At 41.1% G+C, this 13,340-nt stretch overlaps 1 protein-coding gene across 1 annotated transcript; it reads left to right on the top strand.

Annotated features, from left to right (window-relative positions):
- The first annotated feature begins 760 nt into the window (after positions 1 to 760).
- Positions 761 to 12,534, top strand: LOC148109496 (XK-related protein 4-like). The gene is made up of 3 exons (XM_087864431.1): positions 761 to 1,006; positions 6,454 to 6,679; positions 8,810 to 12,534. The coding sequence occupies exons 1-3, from the start codon at positions 761 to 763 to the stop codon at positions 9,754 to 9,756; spliced, it is 1,419 nt and encodes a 472-aa protein (XP_087720557.1). The 3' UTR covers positions 9,757 to 12,534.
- Positions 12,535 to 13,340: the final 806 nt, after the last annotated feature.

Here is a 13,340-nt window from a genome sequence, read left to right as displayed (position 1 = left end):
CTGGTGGGGAAATACCTTAATTTCCAACAAAAATGTTGAAATTGACAAGATGAAAAAATGGGGTGAAAGGAAGGGAAGTTGAGATGTGTGAAATCAAGAGAGTGGGCAAATAATACAATATGAAAGCGGCTACTGGATGACAAATGCACTAATTTCAGAATTGATACACAAGAGAGTGACAGATGTCAGGGACAATGGTCAGCCATAGGACACAGATCCAGCCCTGGTGGGTAGACATGTCTATCATCAGCCACATGAATGCATAACAACAGCAGGTGTGCCTGGGTGCAGCATGAGGAACAAACACAAGGTGACAAGGATTTGGGTGACACTAAGTGACAGGATTTGGGTTGAAGGCTAGGAAAGACTTCTTTAAGAAATGAAGCTGAACCTAGCAAGTGAAAGATGAGTAGGGATTTACTGGAGAGAAGTGGCTTTTCAAGAGGGAGCTCAGCATTTCCTTTCTCTAGGAAGAAAATGCAGTCTTTTATTATTATTATTTTTTAGATTTTATTTATTTATTTGAGAGAGAGGGACAGAGATAGTGAGAGAGAGCTCAAGCAGGGAGGAGAGGGAGAAGCAGGCTCCCCGCTAAGCAGGGAACCCGATGCGGGGCTCAAACCCAGGACCCTGCAATCATGACCAGAACCGAAGGAAGAGGCTTAACGACCAAGCCACCCAAGCACCTGAAAATGCAGTCTTGAGCATGTGAGGAATGGAGACAAGGCAGTTTGTCTGAAGCGCAGAGAGGCAAGATGAGATGAGCAAGGCAAAGTCGGGTGGCCGTGAGAGCACCGGGCCGGGCTTTCCAAAATGTGCTGGTAAAACATCAGTGATCAGTGAGTTAGCTTCTGGCACAGGCCTTCTGTGTCAGTCAGTACAGGGAAAGGAAGACGCAGGAAGATTCAGATTCAGGAAGGAGTGCATCCAAGGGGACATCCAGAGGCGTCCCCCTGCTGGCCAAAAGTCATCTTCCCTGGTGATGGATACTGATTCTGCAGGGAGGGTATATCTACTGTATTATTCCTCGGTTTTTGTAGATGCTTGAAATATTACATAATAATGAATGTTTTAAGTTAAAAATAAGGGAGCACTTTCTTACCAGCAACAGTTTGGTTATAAACATGGGTTAGGGGCCAGATGTTTCCCTGAGCCTGTAACCTTTGGCTGGTCTTTTGCAGGGAAAGGGCTGTGATTGCCCTCCCTCAGGAGGAGAAAAGAGACAGGCTCATTCTGTTTGTTGAAGAATCAAAGAATTAGAGTACTTGGTTCAATTCCCCAAACCTCCTACATCTGGGGAATTAGGCTATAAATCCTATGAAGCATTCTCTGGGGATTTCCAAGAATTGTTTACACCCAGACCACAAACAACACGACAGGAGTACAGACTTTATTTCTCAGTGTTTTGGCATTTGCAGCTCAGATTGAAATTGGAAAGAAGCAATGAAGAAATGTGCACATTTTTTGAATATCTCATTCTCTCTGTGGTTCCAGCTTTATATTTGGAATTCTCTTTCTCCCTCTCTATTTCTTCCTCTTTCTTGCTCTCTCCCTTCCGTTCTACCTTTCCTTTGGCCTTGCTTTCTGTCTCTCAAAGTGCCAATTCTTAACATGATGTCAGGGACCATACAAGGCACTAGAGGACAGGAAGGTAAACAAGGCAGATACCCATCCTTACCTGAAGGTCCACCCTAACAAGCAACACAACAATTAAATTAAATTAAAATTAAATAATTAGCATTAACATGAAATAAATTAAAACACAAAATCAAACATGATTTTGGACCAGAATATGTTCCCTGAAGGAAGAGGACAGCATACCTTATATGAAAACATGTTTGTAGAGAGAACAAATTTACACTTGGGGGCCAGAAGTACCCCCCTCCTGGTCTGGAGATCCCCAAATCAAAACAGTTTCATGCATTATAGTATTTCTAAGGGTCTTATATTCCATACCAGCCCCATTTTGGGAAAGGAAATGTTTAAATTGAGATAGTACAGCTTTTGCCTACAACCCCCTCCCCTAGTCCCCATCAACCATACTCTAAGCTGTTAATTTATCCTGAATAAAATATAAATATTTTTTACATCTGTCATTAAGATTGCATTTAGGGGACACCTGGGTTCCTCAGTCGGTTAAGCATCTACCTTTGGCTCAGGTCATGACCCCAGGGTCCTGGGATCAAGCTCCACATCGGGCTCCCAGATCAGCAGAGAGCCTGCTTCTTCCTCTGCCTGCCACTCACCCTGCTTGTGCTCTCTCTCTCTGACAAATACATTTATAAAATCTTAAAAAAAAAAAAAGATTGCATTTAGATCCAACTTAAAGGAAGATTATAGGAAAGCAAGTTACTTGTAATAAAAAACAGAAGTTAGCAGTGCTGAATCCTTTCAGTGGGAGTTCTTTGAAAGCAAATCTGGATTTGGAGCAAAGCCATGGGATTCAGAGCAAGGGCCAGAGAAGAGCATGTAGAACAGACCATTAACATTGAAATAGAGTAACTTCCTTTCTTATTTTGAATTTATTTGAGTTTTAGGAACAGTTGGAAGGTTACATTTGGGCAACACCAAACCTTAGTTAATTAAACAACCACTGTTTAAGAAATAATTCGATTCCATGTCACGTTCCCCCAGGAAATGGGGAAAAAAGAATGAAGAAGAACAGAGCAGAAGTAAAGCGGGGAAAAAGGACAGACTGACAGAAGGAGAAGAAAGAGAAGGAAGAAAAGGACATAAAAGAGACATGGAAACAGCAGTAAGGGAAAAGACATCTATAAGAAGCAAGGAGAAAAGAGGGAAGAAAGTCAAAACTTTGTTGTTCACTTGGACAACATGATATCAATTTCTATCAGTTCCCTTTGAAATGCTAATTAGCTGACTAGCTAGTATCAGACTCAAAACCTTCATTCTGAAAAAAATCTTTATTCAAAAGGAAAAGTACCTCAGTCTTCCTCTGAGAAACTAGTCTCTGAATTACTAAGCAATGTCTGTAACAATTCACGGAAGCTAGAAGTAGACCCCACCCCATCTAGAAGTTTGTAAAGAAAATTTCTTAGATTATATTTCCAAAGGTGTTACATCCCTTACCAAACCTTATCCAAATATATAGATATTCAGCTCAAAATGATGGAATAAACTATCACACTGACTTTATGGTCATTGAATTGTCTTATTCAAAGTCAGATCAATTATTTGGGCTACAGTGAGAAAACAAAACACCTGGGGTCAGCTGGACTCAATTCAGGGGTTTACTGGAAGGAACAACTTCTCCTCTACCCACTTGGTTCTGTGTCTGAGGGCATGCAAATTAAATCGACAAACAGATTAGCAAGACAAAGTCAGATTTAATTATACATATAATCATGTGTGTACTCATGTGTGTAAATATGTAAATTATGTGTGTAATTATGTATGTACACACAGGATTTCCCAAGGAAATGTGACTCCAAGGAGGTCATTAGATTTTGGAGTTTATCTTAATAGGGGATGGGAAAGGGCAAGGGACACTTCTGGGAGAATAAATGACTTCTTAAAAGTGAGGGAGAAAGGGCATTTATGGAAAAACGAATGACTTTTGGAAAGATAAAACACTGAAGAGAGTAGATGGGAGATATAATAGTTTTATGATAGTCTATTTGGGTGTGGTGCCAACTTCTCCTCTCTAAGAAGATTCGAGTTGCTCCTGGGGAGGGCATTTATGATAGTTGAGTTCTTTTAAGATGCTCTGCTTTTAGGCAGATAAGAGATTTCAGAACTCAAATGCCTTCAGCTCAAAATAGTTTTTACACCACAGTGGTTTAGTATGGACCCCTTCCGACGCAATACACCCGAACGGCACATATTGTGAACACTTGGATTTGGATGGCTTTGCAATCCGGTATTTCTCAGTCCCTCAAGCTGCCTACAAAATCATCTTCTTAGAACTGTGGCAGCCTACCGGAAATTCATGTTCTCTCTCATTCTGAGAAGTGTATTACACTAACAACAGGGGGCGTAGAGGAAGAATTGTCTTCTTTCCATGAGAAAGCGAACGCTGTCATCTACAGCCAGATTGCTTCCAGGTATCCGATTGTGTGGACACGGAGACACAGACTGTTGGTCTGAAGGTTCTCAGGGAAATAATCAGACACACAGCTCTGGGGCCAGGGAAGTCTGGTGCAGGGATGGCTTCACTGAATGCTGAGGTGGAGGAGATGGGGGGAAACACAGGAGTGCAGGGACTCTCTCAGGGAGAGGCTGCGAAGGGAGGATGCCCGGGAGCAGCATCCCAACCAGTGGCTCAAGGATGAGCAGATAAAAATGGAAAGACAAGAAACAAAATAGAAGGAAAAACAGGAAAGAGACAAGTCTGAAAAAAAGGAGGAGAGATTCAGTCAAGTGAAGGGCAATTCTTGGGGTAAAATGAGGCTTGTCACATGTTTGTAATCCCTGGAAAAGGAGCTCCTGAGGAGGAAGAGCTGGGATACAGACACAGGGGAATAACTGACAGGGTCTTTTCTCCAGGAAGCAGGGGGTTAGCTTTGGAGTAGAAGGACGGTTTTCATCAGAAATAACCTTGGGGGAGGAAAGAGGGAAGATAAATCTAGTAACCTCTCCAAGGGAGATTTGATTTCTTTTTTATAAAATGAGATCATTGCACTAGATAAGCTCTGAGGTCTTATCATCTATTTTAACATTTTAATAAATAATAGAATCCCACTGAGTCCTCTGTAGCTGTTTTAGGAGTTTGATTTTAGAGTGAAGTTTTGTAACTGATATGTTATTCATTATTTTGAAGCAAAATACTGATGGACACATCATATGCTTCTTGGAACACTGAAGGAATCCTTATATTTCAATATCTTAATGGTGGGGGTGCACAATATTGTTCCGTGTCACTTATGTAATATTCCAGCTTGGGATGTGTAACCCGAATATCTAACTATGAGGAAACAGACAAACCCAAAACAAAGAACACTCTTTTTTTTTTTGGTACTGTACTCATCAAAAAAAATGCCAATGTCAAAAAGGCAAAGAAAGAAAGTTGGTGGAAATATTCCTGATTAAAGAAAACTAAGTTGGTAAGACAACTAAATGCAATATCTGATTCCAGACTCCATTCTGTACCACAGGGAAAAATCCTACAATGGACATTGTTAAAGTCAATTGATGAAATTGGAATATTGATAGTGGATGCCGTGGATTAGAAAAAAATATTGTATCAATGTTAAATTGACTAAAGTTGATAAATTTACTGTGGTTATCTAAAAGAATACCTCTATTCATAAGAAATAGACATTGATATATTTTAAGGTAAAGGGCCATTGTCTTAGTCCTTTGGTGCTGCTGTAACAAAACACTACAGGCTGGGTAGTTTATAAACAGCAGAAATATATTGCTCACAGTTCTGGAAGCTAGAAGTCTAAGATTGAGGTGTCAGCATGGTCTAGTGAGAGCTCTCTTCTGGGTTGAAGACTTATCATTGTATTCTTATGTGGCAGAAGGGCTTAGGGAGTTCTATGGGCCTCTTTTATAAGGCACTAATCCCATTCATAATTTAAGAACCTCCCAAAGGCCCCTCCTACTAATACCATCATCTTTAAGGGTTAGGATTTTAACATATGAGTGGAGGGGGACACAAACATTCAGACCACAGCAGCAACTTACTCTCAAATGGTTGGGAGAGAAAAAAAAAGGGGGGGGGGGGTGGCCAGTGATAAAGCAAAGGAGGCCAAATGATCATCTGGGCAAAGAGTATATAGATGTTCAATGTACTGTTTTTACTTTTGCAATTCTTCTGTTAAGTTTGAAATTATTTCCCAATAAAAAGTTAAAATATACATTGTTAGCTAAAGTAGTACTTAGAGTTCTATGTGTCAGCCCCAGAGGTTCCAGAGAATTCTACTTTAATAATAATGCAGTGCCTTACTGAGGGAACCTTTCTTGAAACAACTGAGCTGATATTATTTGTGTAAAAAAACAAAAACTTATGCATTTCATGGTAATGTGAATTTGTAATAAGGAATAACTCTAACATATTTTCCGTTCAGGCATATATTTGTCTTATAAAAATTAATTGCTAAACAGAAGGGGAAAAAATCAAATGAACCAGAGAAATTCTAATTGTTGTTAAAGCAGAGAATTCATAAAGAGGGTGGTCATCAATGGACATGAAATTTGCCTTGGCTATAGGCAAAAAATCAACTTTGTAAACTGTAAGATACATAGAAAACAAAACTGATAGAAAAATCTTCCCTTTTCTACTGCCAAAGTATTGTCTTACCAAGTTCCTGGAGCAGGCTGAATTCCTTTTTTAGGACATGCAGTAAAAGGGGTGAAGATTACGGGAGAATTCGGACTTAGCCAATCTGCCAATTCTTTTAATGTGACAACAGATGATTTTATGATGTATGTCTGTAAGGTTTGGTTTTTGTTTTTGTTTTTTTTACTATTTGTCACTGCTTTGAAAAACAGCCTTTAATAAGTTCGGCCCGTGAAAACTGGTACCCTCGTGGTTCTGACTACCACACATGCTTTGTCCACCTGACCAGCAATGCAGCCATCTTCCGGAAGGTGGCGCTGTGCGTGAGCCCAGTACCCACTACTCGGGGTGTGAAAAGGGAGGGGCTTTCCTGGGGCACAGTTTATGCACACGAGGAGGATGCTGTCTACTCCAGAACAATCCCTACCGTGGCAAATGGTACAGATAAGGAACGAGGTCATGAGCAGCTCCTATGCCGCTCAAAGGTGTTAGGATTAAAATTGCACAACCTTTTGTTATGTTCTAAACTGAAAGTGAGGGTGTCGTTCTCAGAGTCATTATTCCATGACCTTTTATTTCCCATTGTCTCACCTTCTTTTCTTTTTTTTTCTAATTTTTCTTCCTACCATCTCTTTTCACTTCCAAATTTGCTTTACAATTGATGTCAGTGTTTTCCACCCATAGAAATTATATCACCATTTAAACAAGAAAAAAAGAAACCAAACAATAAAAAAAGAGAAAAAAATTTTAAAATACAAGAAGAAGGAAAGAAATTATATTATCAAAAACTCCTTTCTGTACTGGTCTCTAACTGACCTAAAATATTGCCATAACTGCCAGAGAGTTATGGTAACGGAAGATTTTCGTGCTGGCCAGAAAAAAAAGCTGAAGATCCAGAGTAAGATGTAGGAACTCTGCTAGCTTGATTGGGGGTGGATATAAGACGTGGCCATTGGAAAATATTTTCTCCTCAATAGTGTCTTTTGGAGTTCACCTTACTCAAGGAGAATGTGCAAGAAATGATTGTTGAGGTTGACTGTTTTTTCCGTCAATTAATTAGTGTGTATCGTTCCCGCAAGAGTCATTTTTTTTCCAATTTGTTTTTCAACGATCATAGACAACAGATTTTCTCTATCAAAATATAAAAGCAAAGTACCAGTTCCATCACAAGTTCCTGGCAATCCTTCTTCTACTTTTTCCATTCTAGTCCAAAGACTAGAATGTGGCCTGGTTATGATTAGTATCTCTGGAGGAAAACCATCTGGACTTTAAAACACAAAACATATTCTTAGTCTTTTTTTTTTAAAAGATTTTATTTATTTATTTGACACAGAGAGAGAGAGAAAACACAAAGCAGGGAGAGTGTGAGAAGGAGAGGCACGTTCCCAGCTGAGTAAGGATCCTGATGTGGGACTCGATCCCCAGGACCCTGGGATCATAAACTGAGCCAAAGGCAGATGCTTAACGACTGAGCCACTCAGGCACCCCACCTATTCTTAGTCTTGATAAGTCTTGTTACACTTGTTGTGTAGTATGCAGATTGACTAACATTTCTGTGGCAAAGTGATTACCCACAAGAGCTCTCTTCCAAAGGAGGCCAGTGTGTTTTCAGGTGAGCTCTGTCCCTGTCTGGACCATACAGATGATGCTTCAGACACGAAAGATGGAGCAAAAGTGGAGGGAAATAATACAAGTTACTTTAAAAACTTGTAAACAAACTTTTAGAGAATATACTATCCAAACGGGGTTCATAAAATAAGAGAAATGGTTGAGAGGTGATTTCTGAACAATTTTCCCTCTACAAAAGAATAAGCGGTGAGTGGCAGTGAACAGACAGGTCTTCTTCTAAGGGAAAGGCAGTAAGGAACAGACAAAAGCTGTAGGAAGAATTATGTTCAGGTTAGAGTAGGACAAACTGCATCGCAGGTAAGACAAGAATCATTGCCAAGGAGGTTTTATGGCCTCCTTTTCTTATTTGTAAAAAAAAAGTAAACTTTCTCTTGTGAATGAAGTGTATTTATTCTTGCTTAGAAGCAGAAAGGTAAAAAAGCTAGCCCCTCACATTTCCAGTGATTATTTACCCTTTCATCCATAGAATCTCAAAGCTGCTGGGAACCTTGGAGATCACCCACTTTATAAATGAGGACACCAGTTTAAATGATTGTCCAAAGTCACACAGAGTTGACACAGCAACCCAGTCTGTCGACCTAGTCCATAGTTATTTTCCCACTCCACAAAACCACCGCCTTAGTTTCCCTATTTCCACCATATACACAGAAAGTTCACCACCACCACCCGCCCTCCACAGGATTTCTCAATCCCATACCCCATGTGTGCTTTGAGCAGCATTCCCGCCAACAGTCATGACTTCTCCATATGGTTGGGCCCACAGAAGACAGACACTAGGAGCCCCAAGTGAGCGTTTAGCCCAGCTCAAACTCCAAGGAATGAGAGTTTTGCTGAGGTCGCAGCTAGCCTGTCTCAAGCCCGCAGCATCACATGCCTTATTTTCAGGTTACAGCACTGCATCACACTTTTGACAGACCATCTTCCTTTTTGCCTTTGTAGGTTTCACAGCGGCAGCCTCCCTCGTGTCTTTGGCTTGGGCCTTGGCCTCTTACCAGAAGGCCCTCCGGGACTCTCGAGATGACAAGAAGCCCATCAGCTACATGGCTGTTGTCATCCAGTTCTGTTGGCACTTCTTCACCATTGCCGCCAGAGTCATCACCTTCGCCCTCTTTGCCTCGGTTTTCCAGCTGTACTTTGGGATCTTCATCGTCCTCCACTGGTGCATCATGACCTTCTGGATCGTCCACTGTGAGACAGAATTCTGTATCACCAAATGGGAAGAGATTGTGTTCGACATGGTGGTGGGGATCATCTACATCTTTAGCTGGTTCAACGTCAAGGAAGGCAGGACACGCTGCAGGCTCTTCATTTACTATTTTGTGATCCTGTTGGAAAATACAGCCTTGAGTGCCCTCTGGTACCTCTACAAGGCTCCCCAGATTGCAGATGCTTTTGCCATCCCAGCTCTGTGTGTGGTGTTCAGCAGCTTTTTAACTGGCGTCGTTTTTATGCTGATGTATTATGCCTTCTTTCACCCCAATGGACCCCGATTCGGGCAGTCACCAAGTTGTGCTTGTGAGGACCCAGTCGCTGCCTTCACTCTGCCTCCAGAAGTGGCCACAAGCACACTCCGGTCCATCTCCAACAACCGCAGTGTCACCAGCGACCGTGACCAGAAATTTGCAGAGCGGGATGGGTGCGTACCTGTCTTTCAGGTGAGGCCCACTGCCCCGTCCACCCCATCCTCTCGCCCACCACGGATTGAAGAATCTGTCATTAAAATTGACCTGTTCAGGAATAGGTACCCAGCGTGGGAGAGACACGTTTTGGACCGAAGCCTTCGAAAGGCCATTTTAGCCTTTGAATGTTCCCCGTCTCCTCCAAGGCTGCAGTACAAAGATGATGCCCTTATTCAGGAGCGGTTGGAGTATGAAACCACTTTATAAAATAGAAGGCCTCGGAGGAGCCACAACCTCCAGGTAGAGGGGTGACAGCAGGGCTGTGGCAATAATGAAACTCTGTCCTAGAGTAGGGCAACGGGCTGTAATGCGCTTCGTCTGACCCTCCATCAGCTGACTGCCTGCTGCTGGTCTCCTTTCAAAACAGTGGCTAAAGGGACCGAACCGAACCGTGCCAGCTCAGTAGGACTCCTTGTTGCTACCAGCCCCTCCTCTCCACTTTCAGCGTGTCCACCAGAGGGTACAATGAGCACGGAAAATGTTGCCTCCAATCAATAGGGTGTTTTGATGGAGTTAACAGATCTTTGCATAAAAATATATTCAGTCACACACGCACATACACACACATACACGCACACACATGCTAACACACGCGGCACCAGTCCTCTGTCAAAATAGCTTAGGTGATTTTTTCTTGATGCAAAGTTCTGATTCTGAATATAAAAACAAAGAGAGAGAGAATATATCCCTCAAGACTCCAGAAAAAAAAAAAAAAGAACAGTACTACTTAGAAAAGAATTTCATAGACCATTCTCATTTGGAAACCACTACCATGCGTGCAAATCCTATCCCATGGACCGCAAACTCAACTGTTGTTTACATGTGTATTCGAATGGATGGAATGGTTCATTTTCAACACATTTCAGGATTTGTTTTTTATTTTAAATTTTCATTTGAGAACGTCCTTTCCGACAGAAATCCTATGCAGCACATGTGTGGCTTTCGACAAGACCAAGGAGCTCGATGATTTCGTGATGTAAATTAAATGATAATCATGATTCAGTATTCAGTTGCAAAAATTTAATAAGTACATGAAGAGGAAGCAGGGAAACAAGGCAAAAATGAGCGTCTGATTTTCCCAGCCTGCCAAAGCTCACCCCGGCCGGCATGGAGATGCAGAGCGGCAGAAAAGGAGCATGGTGAACTGGATGTTTCCAGACGTGGAAATGCGTGGTTCTGTGTGATGACTCCAGAGCACGCCTCGCCACACCTTCCTAGTGCCAAACACCGTCCAACCACAGGACTGACGTGCAAGTCCCAAACACCCGAGAACGAGTGGCGCAAGCCCCCCAGACGTGGCGCAAGCCCCCAGATGTGGATGTGAGAGCGCACCATCAAGTTTCCCACTGTGTACAGACTCCCCCCCTCCCCCCAATCCAAGGTCAAAGTGATGTGTCTTTTAGAGGCTTTGGGACACTTTTTAGTAAGTATGAGCAGACAATGCAGTGAATATGCTATGAGAAAACCCTTCCAAACTGATTGAGGGCTTATCACTAGATCCAGCTAAGATTTGTATTTGAATCATTTGTAAAGTCGCACTCTTACAACAAACTTCTGGGTTTTAAATACCTCCGTACAGCAAGTAAACGTTCCCTGCTTTCTGTTCCCAGTGTCCTCGGTCATGGTGCTTTTTGTTGCATTAAAAGTGCCGGTCAAACTTTGATAGTATTTTTTTATAGTTGGTGCAGAGTGGAATAACTCATGGATTATTTCAATATTTTTGTAATAAAAACTATAGGGTATACATATAGGCATCATCACTTTTTTTATAGACCTGGAATCGTTTAAAATCCTTTAAGCATCATAATTACTTGGGATGTCAGAAACTGGTCCACAAATTCCGTCAGCCTGCCTCAGCAGATTGAGAACACTTGTCTCTTGCAAGATCACCCAACTTTGCAATGTTGGTGCACCCAGGAACCTGGCCAGGGGTGCTATCAGAATATCAGGTGACAAGAGAATCAGCTTAACTAGAAAGGGCTTGTCAAGACTGGCCAATGTTTCCCAGGATGTGAAAGCTGTAAATGATTACTTTCATCCATCCATTATCACAAACCTGACCACAGTGGAAGATGTCTTAAACTTCCTTCCCTGGTTTTATATTAACCCAACTTATATATTAAGTATTAGTCAAGTCACTAAAAAAAAGAGAGAGAGAAAAAAAAGAGAGAAAGTCCATTAAGCTTAATTATTCAGTTATTTGGACTGTACAATCTACTTAAAATAGTCAAGTTCAATAGCCACCACCTGTAGTGGGTGTGTTGTACAGAGACGGCTGTCCCCATCACATCCACAGGAAATGGCAGAGGGCTCAACCTATGACTTCCTTTGGTACAAAGCCCCAGAGCAATATTTTAAAAATAGATGATTTTTTATCGGTAGACATGCTTGCCTAGTACTCCATGATTTGATCCTCCAAGCAAGATTTCCACTAAAAAATAATAACCTTTTGTTCGGATGTGAAAAGATTACCTAGTCGCCAGTAAAGGCCCAGGAAGATGCTCTTCTTGTCAGCAATTGGTGAAAACATTGCACCCCCATTGTAGAAGAGGAAAAAAATCATTATATTGGCAAAAATTCTTCACTTTTTTGCAGGACCATGAGTTATTAGCTTCCTTATTTCCAAGAAAACTTTTAATTGATGATCTTTGGAAATTGAATGGCTCAATTGAAGTATACCTTTGATTCCATGAGTAAATACCAGATTGCAGGTAGAGTGGTCAATCAACACAAACTCATCAGGCCCCACCACGCCTCAATCATGTAAGTCCTGAGTTATTTCTCAATTTGATCCCTCATTTAACATGTGAAGAGTCAAAATGAGTGCTGTGTGAATAAACAATAATGTACTGCACTTTGTCTTGGAGGTAAGAATATGGTTAGGAGGGTGTAAGACGATTGCATTTCTCAGTGATTTCCCAAATACTGTAAATACTCTGTTATCCAAAGTATTTGAAGACTGTGATGTTTCAGTTAATCAAAAATTCTTGCTAAGGAAATGATATCTCCACCATAAATCCAAACTTTCTCAAGATTACAAGAACCAAAAAAATTTACTTCCAAGGAAAATCGTGACCTAGTCTTCTTTCCATGATTCAGAAAAGCACTGCACTGCCCTCAGATGGTGTGGTGATGAGAACTGTTATTAGTTTCTAGATACACAGATAACAGAGAGTTTAAAGTATTAGGATTTAAAGAGACATTGTCAATGTACAAAGGAACAAAGTTTGATTTTTGTCTTTGTATTTTAGTTCTTCCTGAGATTTCATTTTCAATCTGCCATGAAACCCTCCACAAACAGTAACCAGAGAATCCAAAATGAACATGCTATGGTTAGCATTCAGATTGGAAATGCTGGATTCTTCTTCTTTGGGACCCGATTTCCTGTGCCTGAGTCTACTTGGATTCTCTGAAGGAAGAGGGGGTCCTGCTCTTAGCACTCACTTTTTGCATAGGATCATATAATTTTCTAAAAGAAAACGTTAAACACTTTTTTCACTTTCAAAGTAGCATTTCGAAATGAAACTGTATTTAAGATTAAAGAACATATATATCTTAACTATACTGAGATTTTTAAGTATTTGTCTGGAGGAAAAAAAATTTTTTCCATTTAAGTCAAAGTTTGGTTCCCCCATAATGACTATGTCCTTTAAATTCTCTTGGCCATTAACATTGTCCTATTTAACTATGTGCCGTCTCGTTGAGTAACACTGACTTTGCAGACGCTCAGTTACTACTACCCATTTATGATACTGCTGTGAGCCCAACAAATGAAATAAATTCTCTTACTG

Source organism: Ursus americanus, chromosome 9 (genome assembly GCF_024610735.1).
Source record: "Ursus americanus isolate L20-20 chromosome 9, mUrsAme1.1.p, whole genome shotgun sequence".
Lineage (NCBI taxonomy): Eukaryota > Metazoa > Chordata > Mammalia > Carnivora > Ursidae > Ursus > Ursus americanus.
The sequence above is the reverse complement of the archived record's forward strand: the minus strand, read 5'-3'. Positions and strand labels throughout refer to the sequence as shown.

Coding starts and splice junctions, on each gene's coding strand:
- LOC148109496 (XM_087864431.1), top strand. CDS start 761: ATGAGCAAGGCAAAGTCGGGTGGCCGTGAGAGCACCGGGCCGGGCTTT. Junction 1,007..6,453: donor ATACTGATTCTGCAGGGAGG/GTATATCTACTG, acceptor TTTGAAAAACAG/CCTTTAATAAGTTCGGCCCG. Junction 6,680..8,809: donor AATCCCTACCGTGGCAAATG/GTACAGATAAGG, acceptor TTGCCTTTGTAG/GTTTCACAGCGGCAGCCTCC.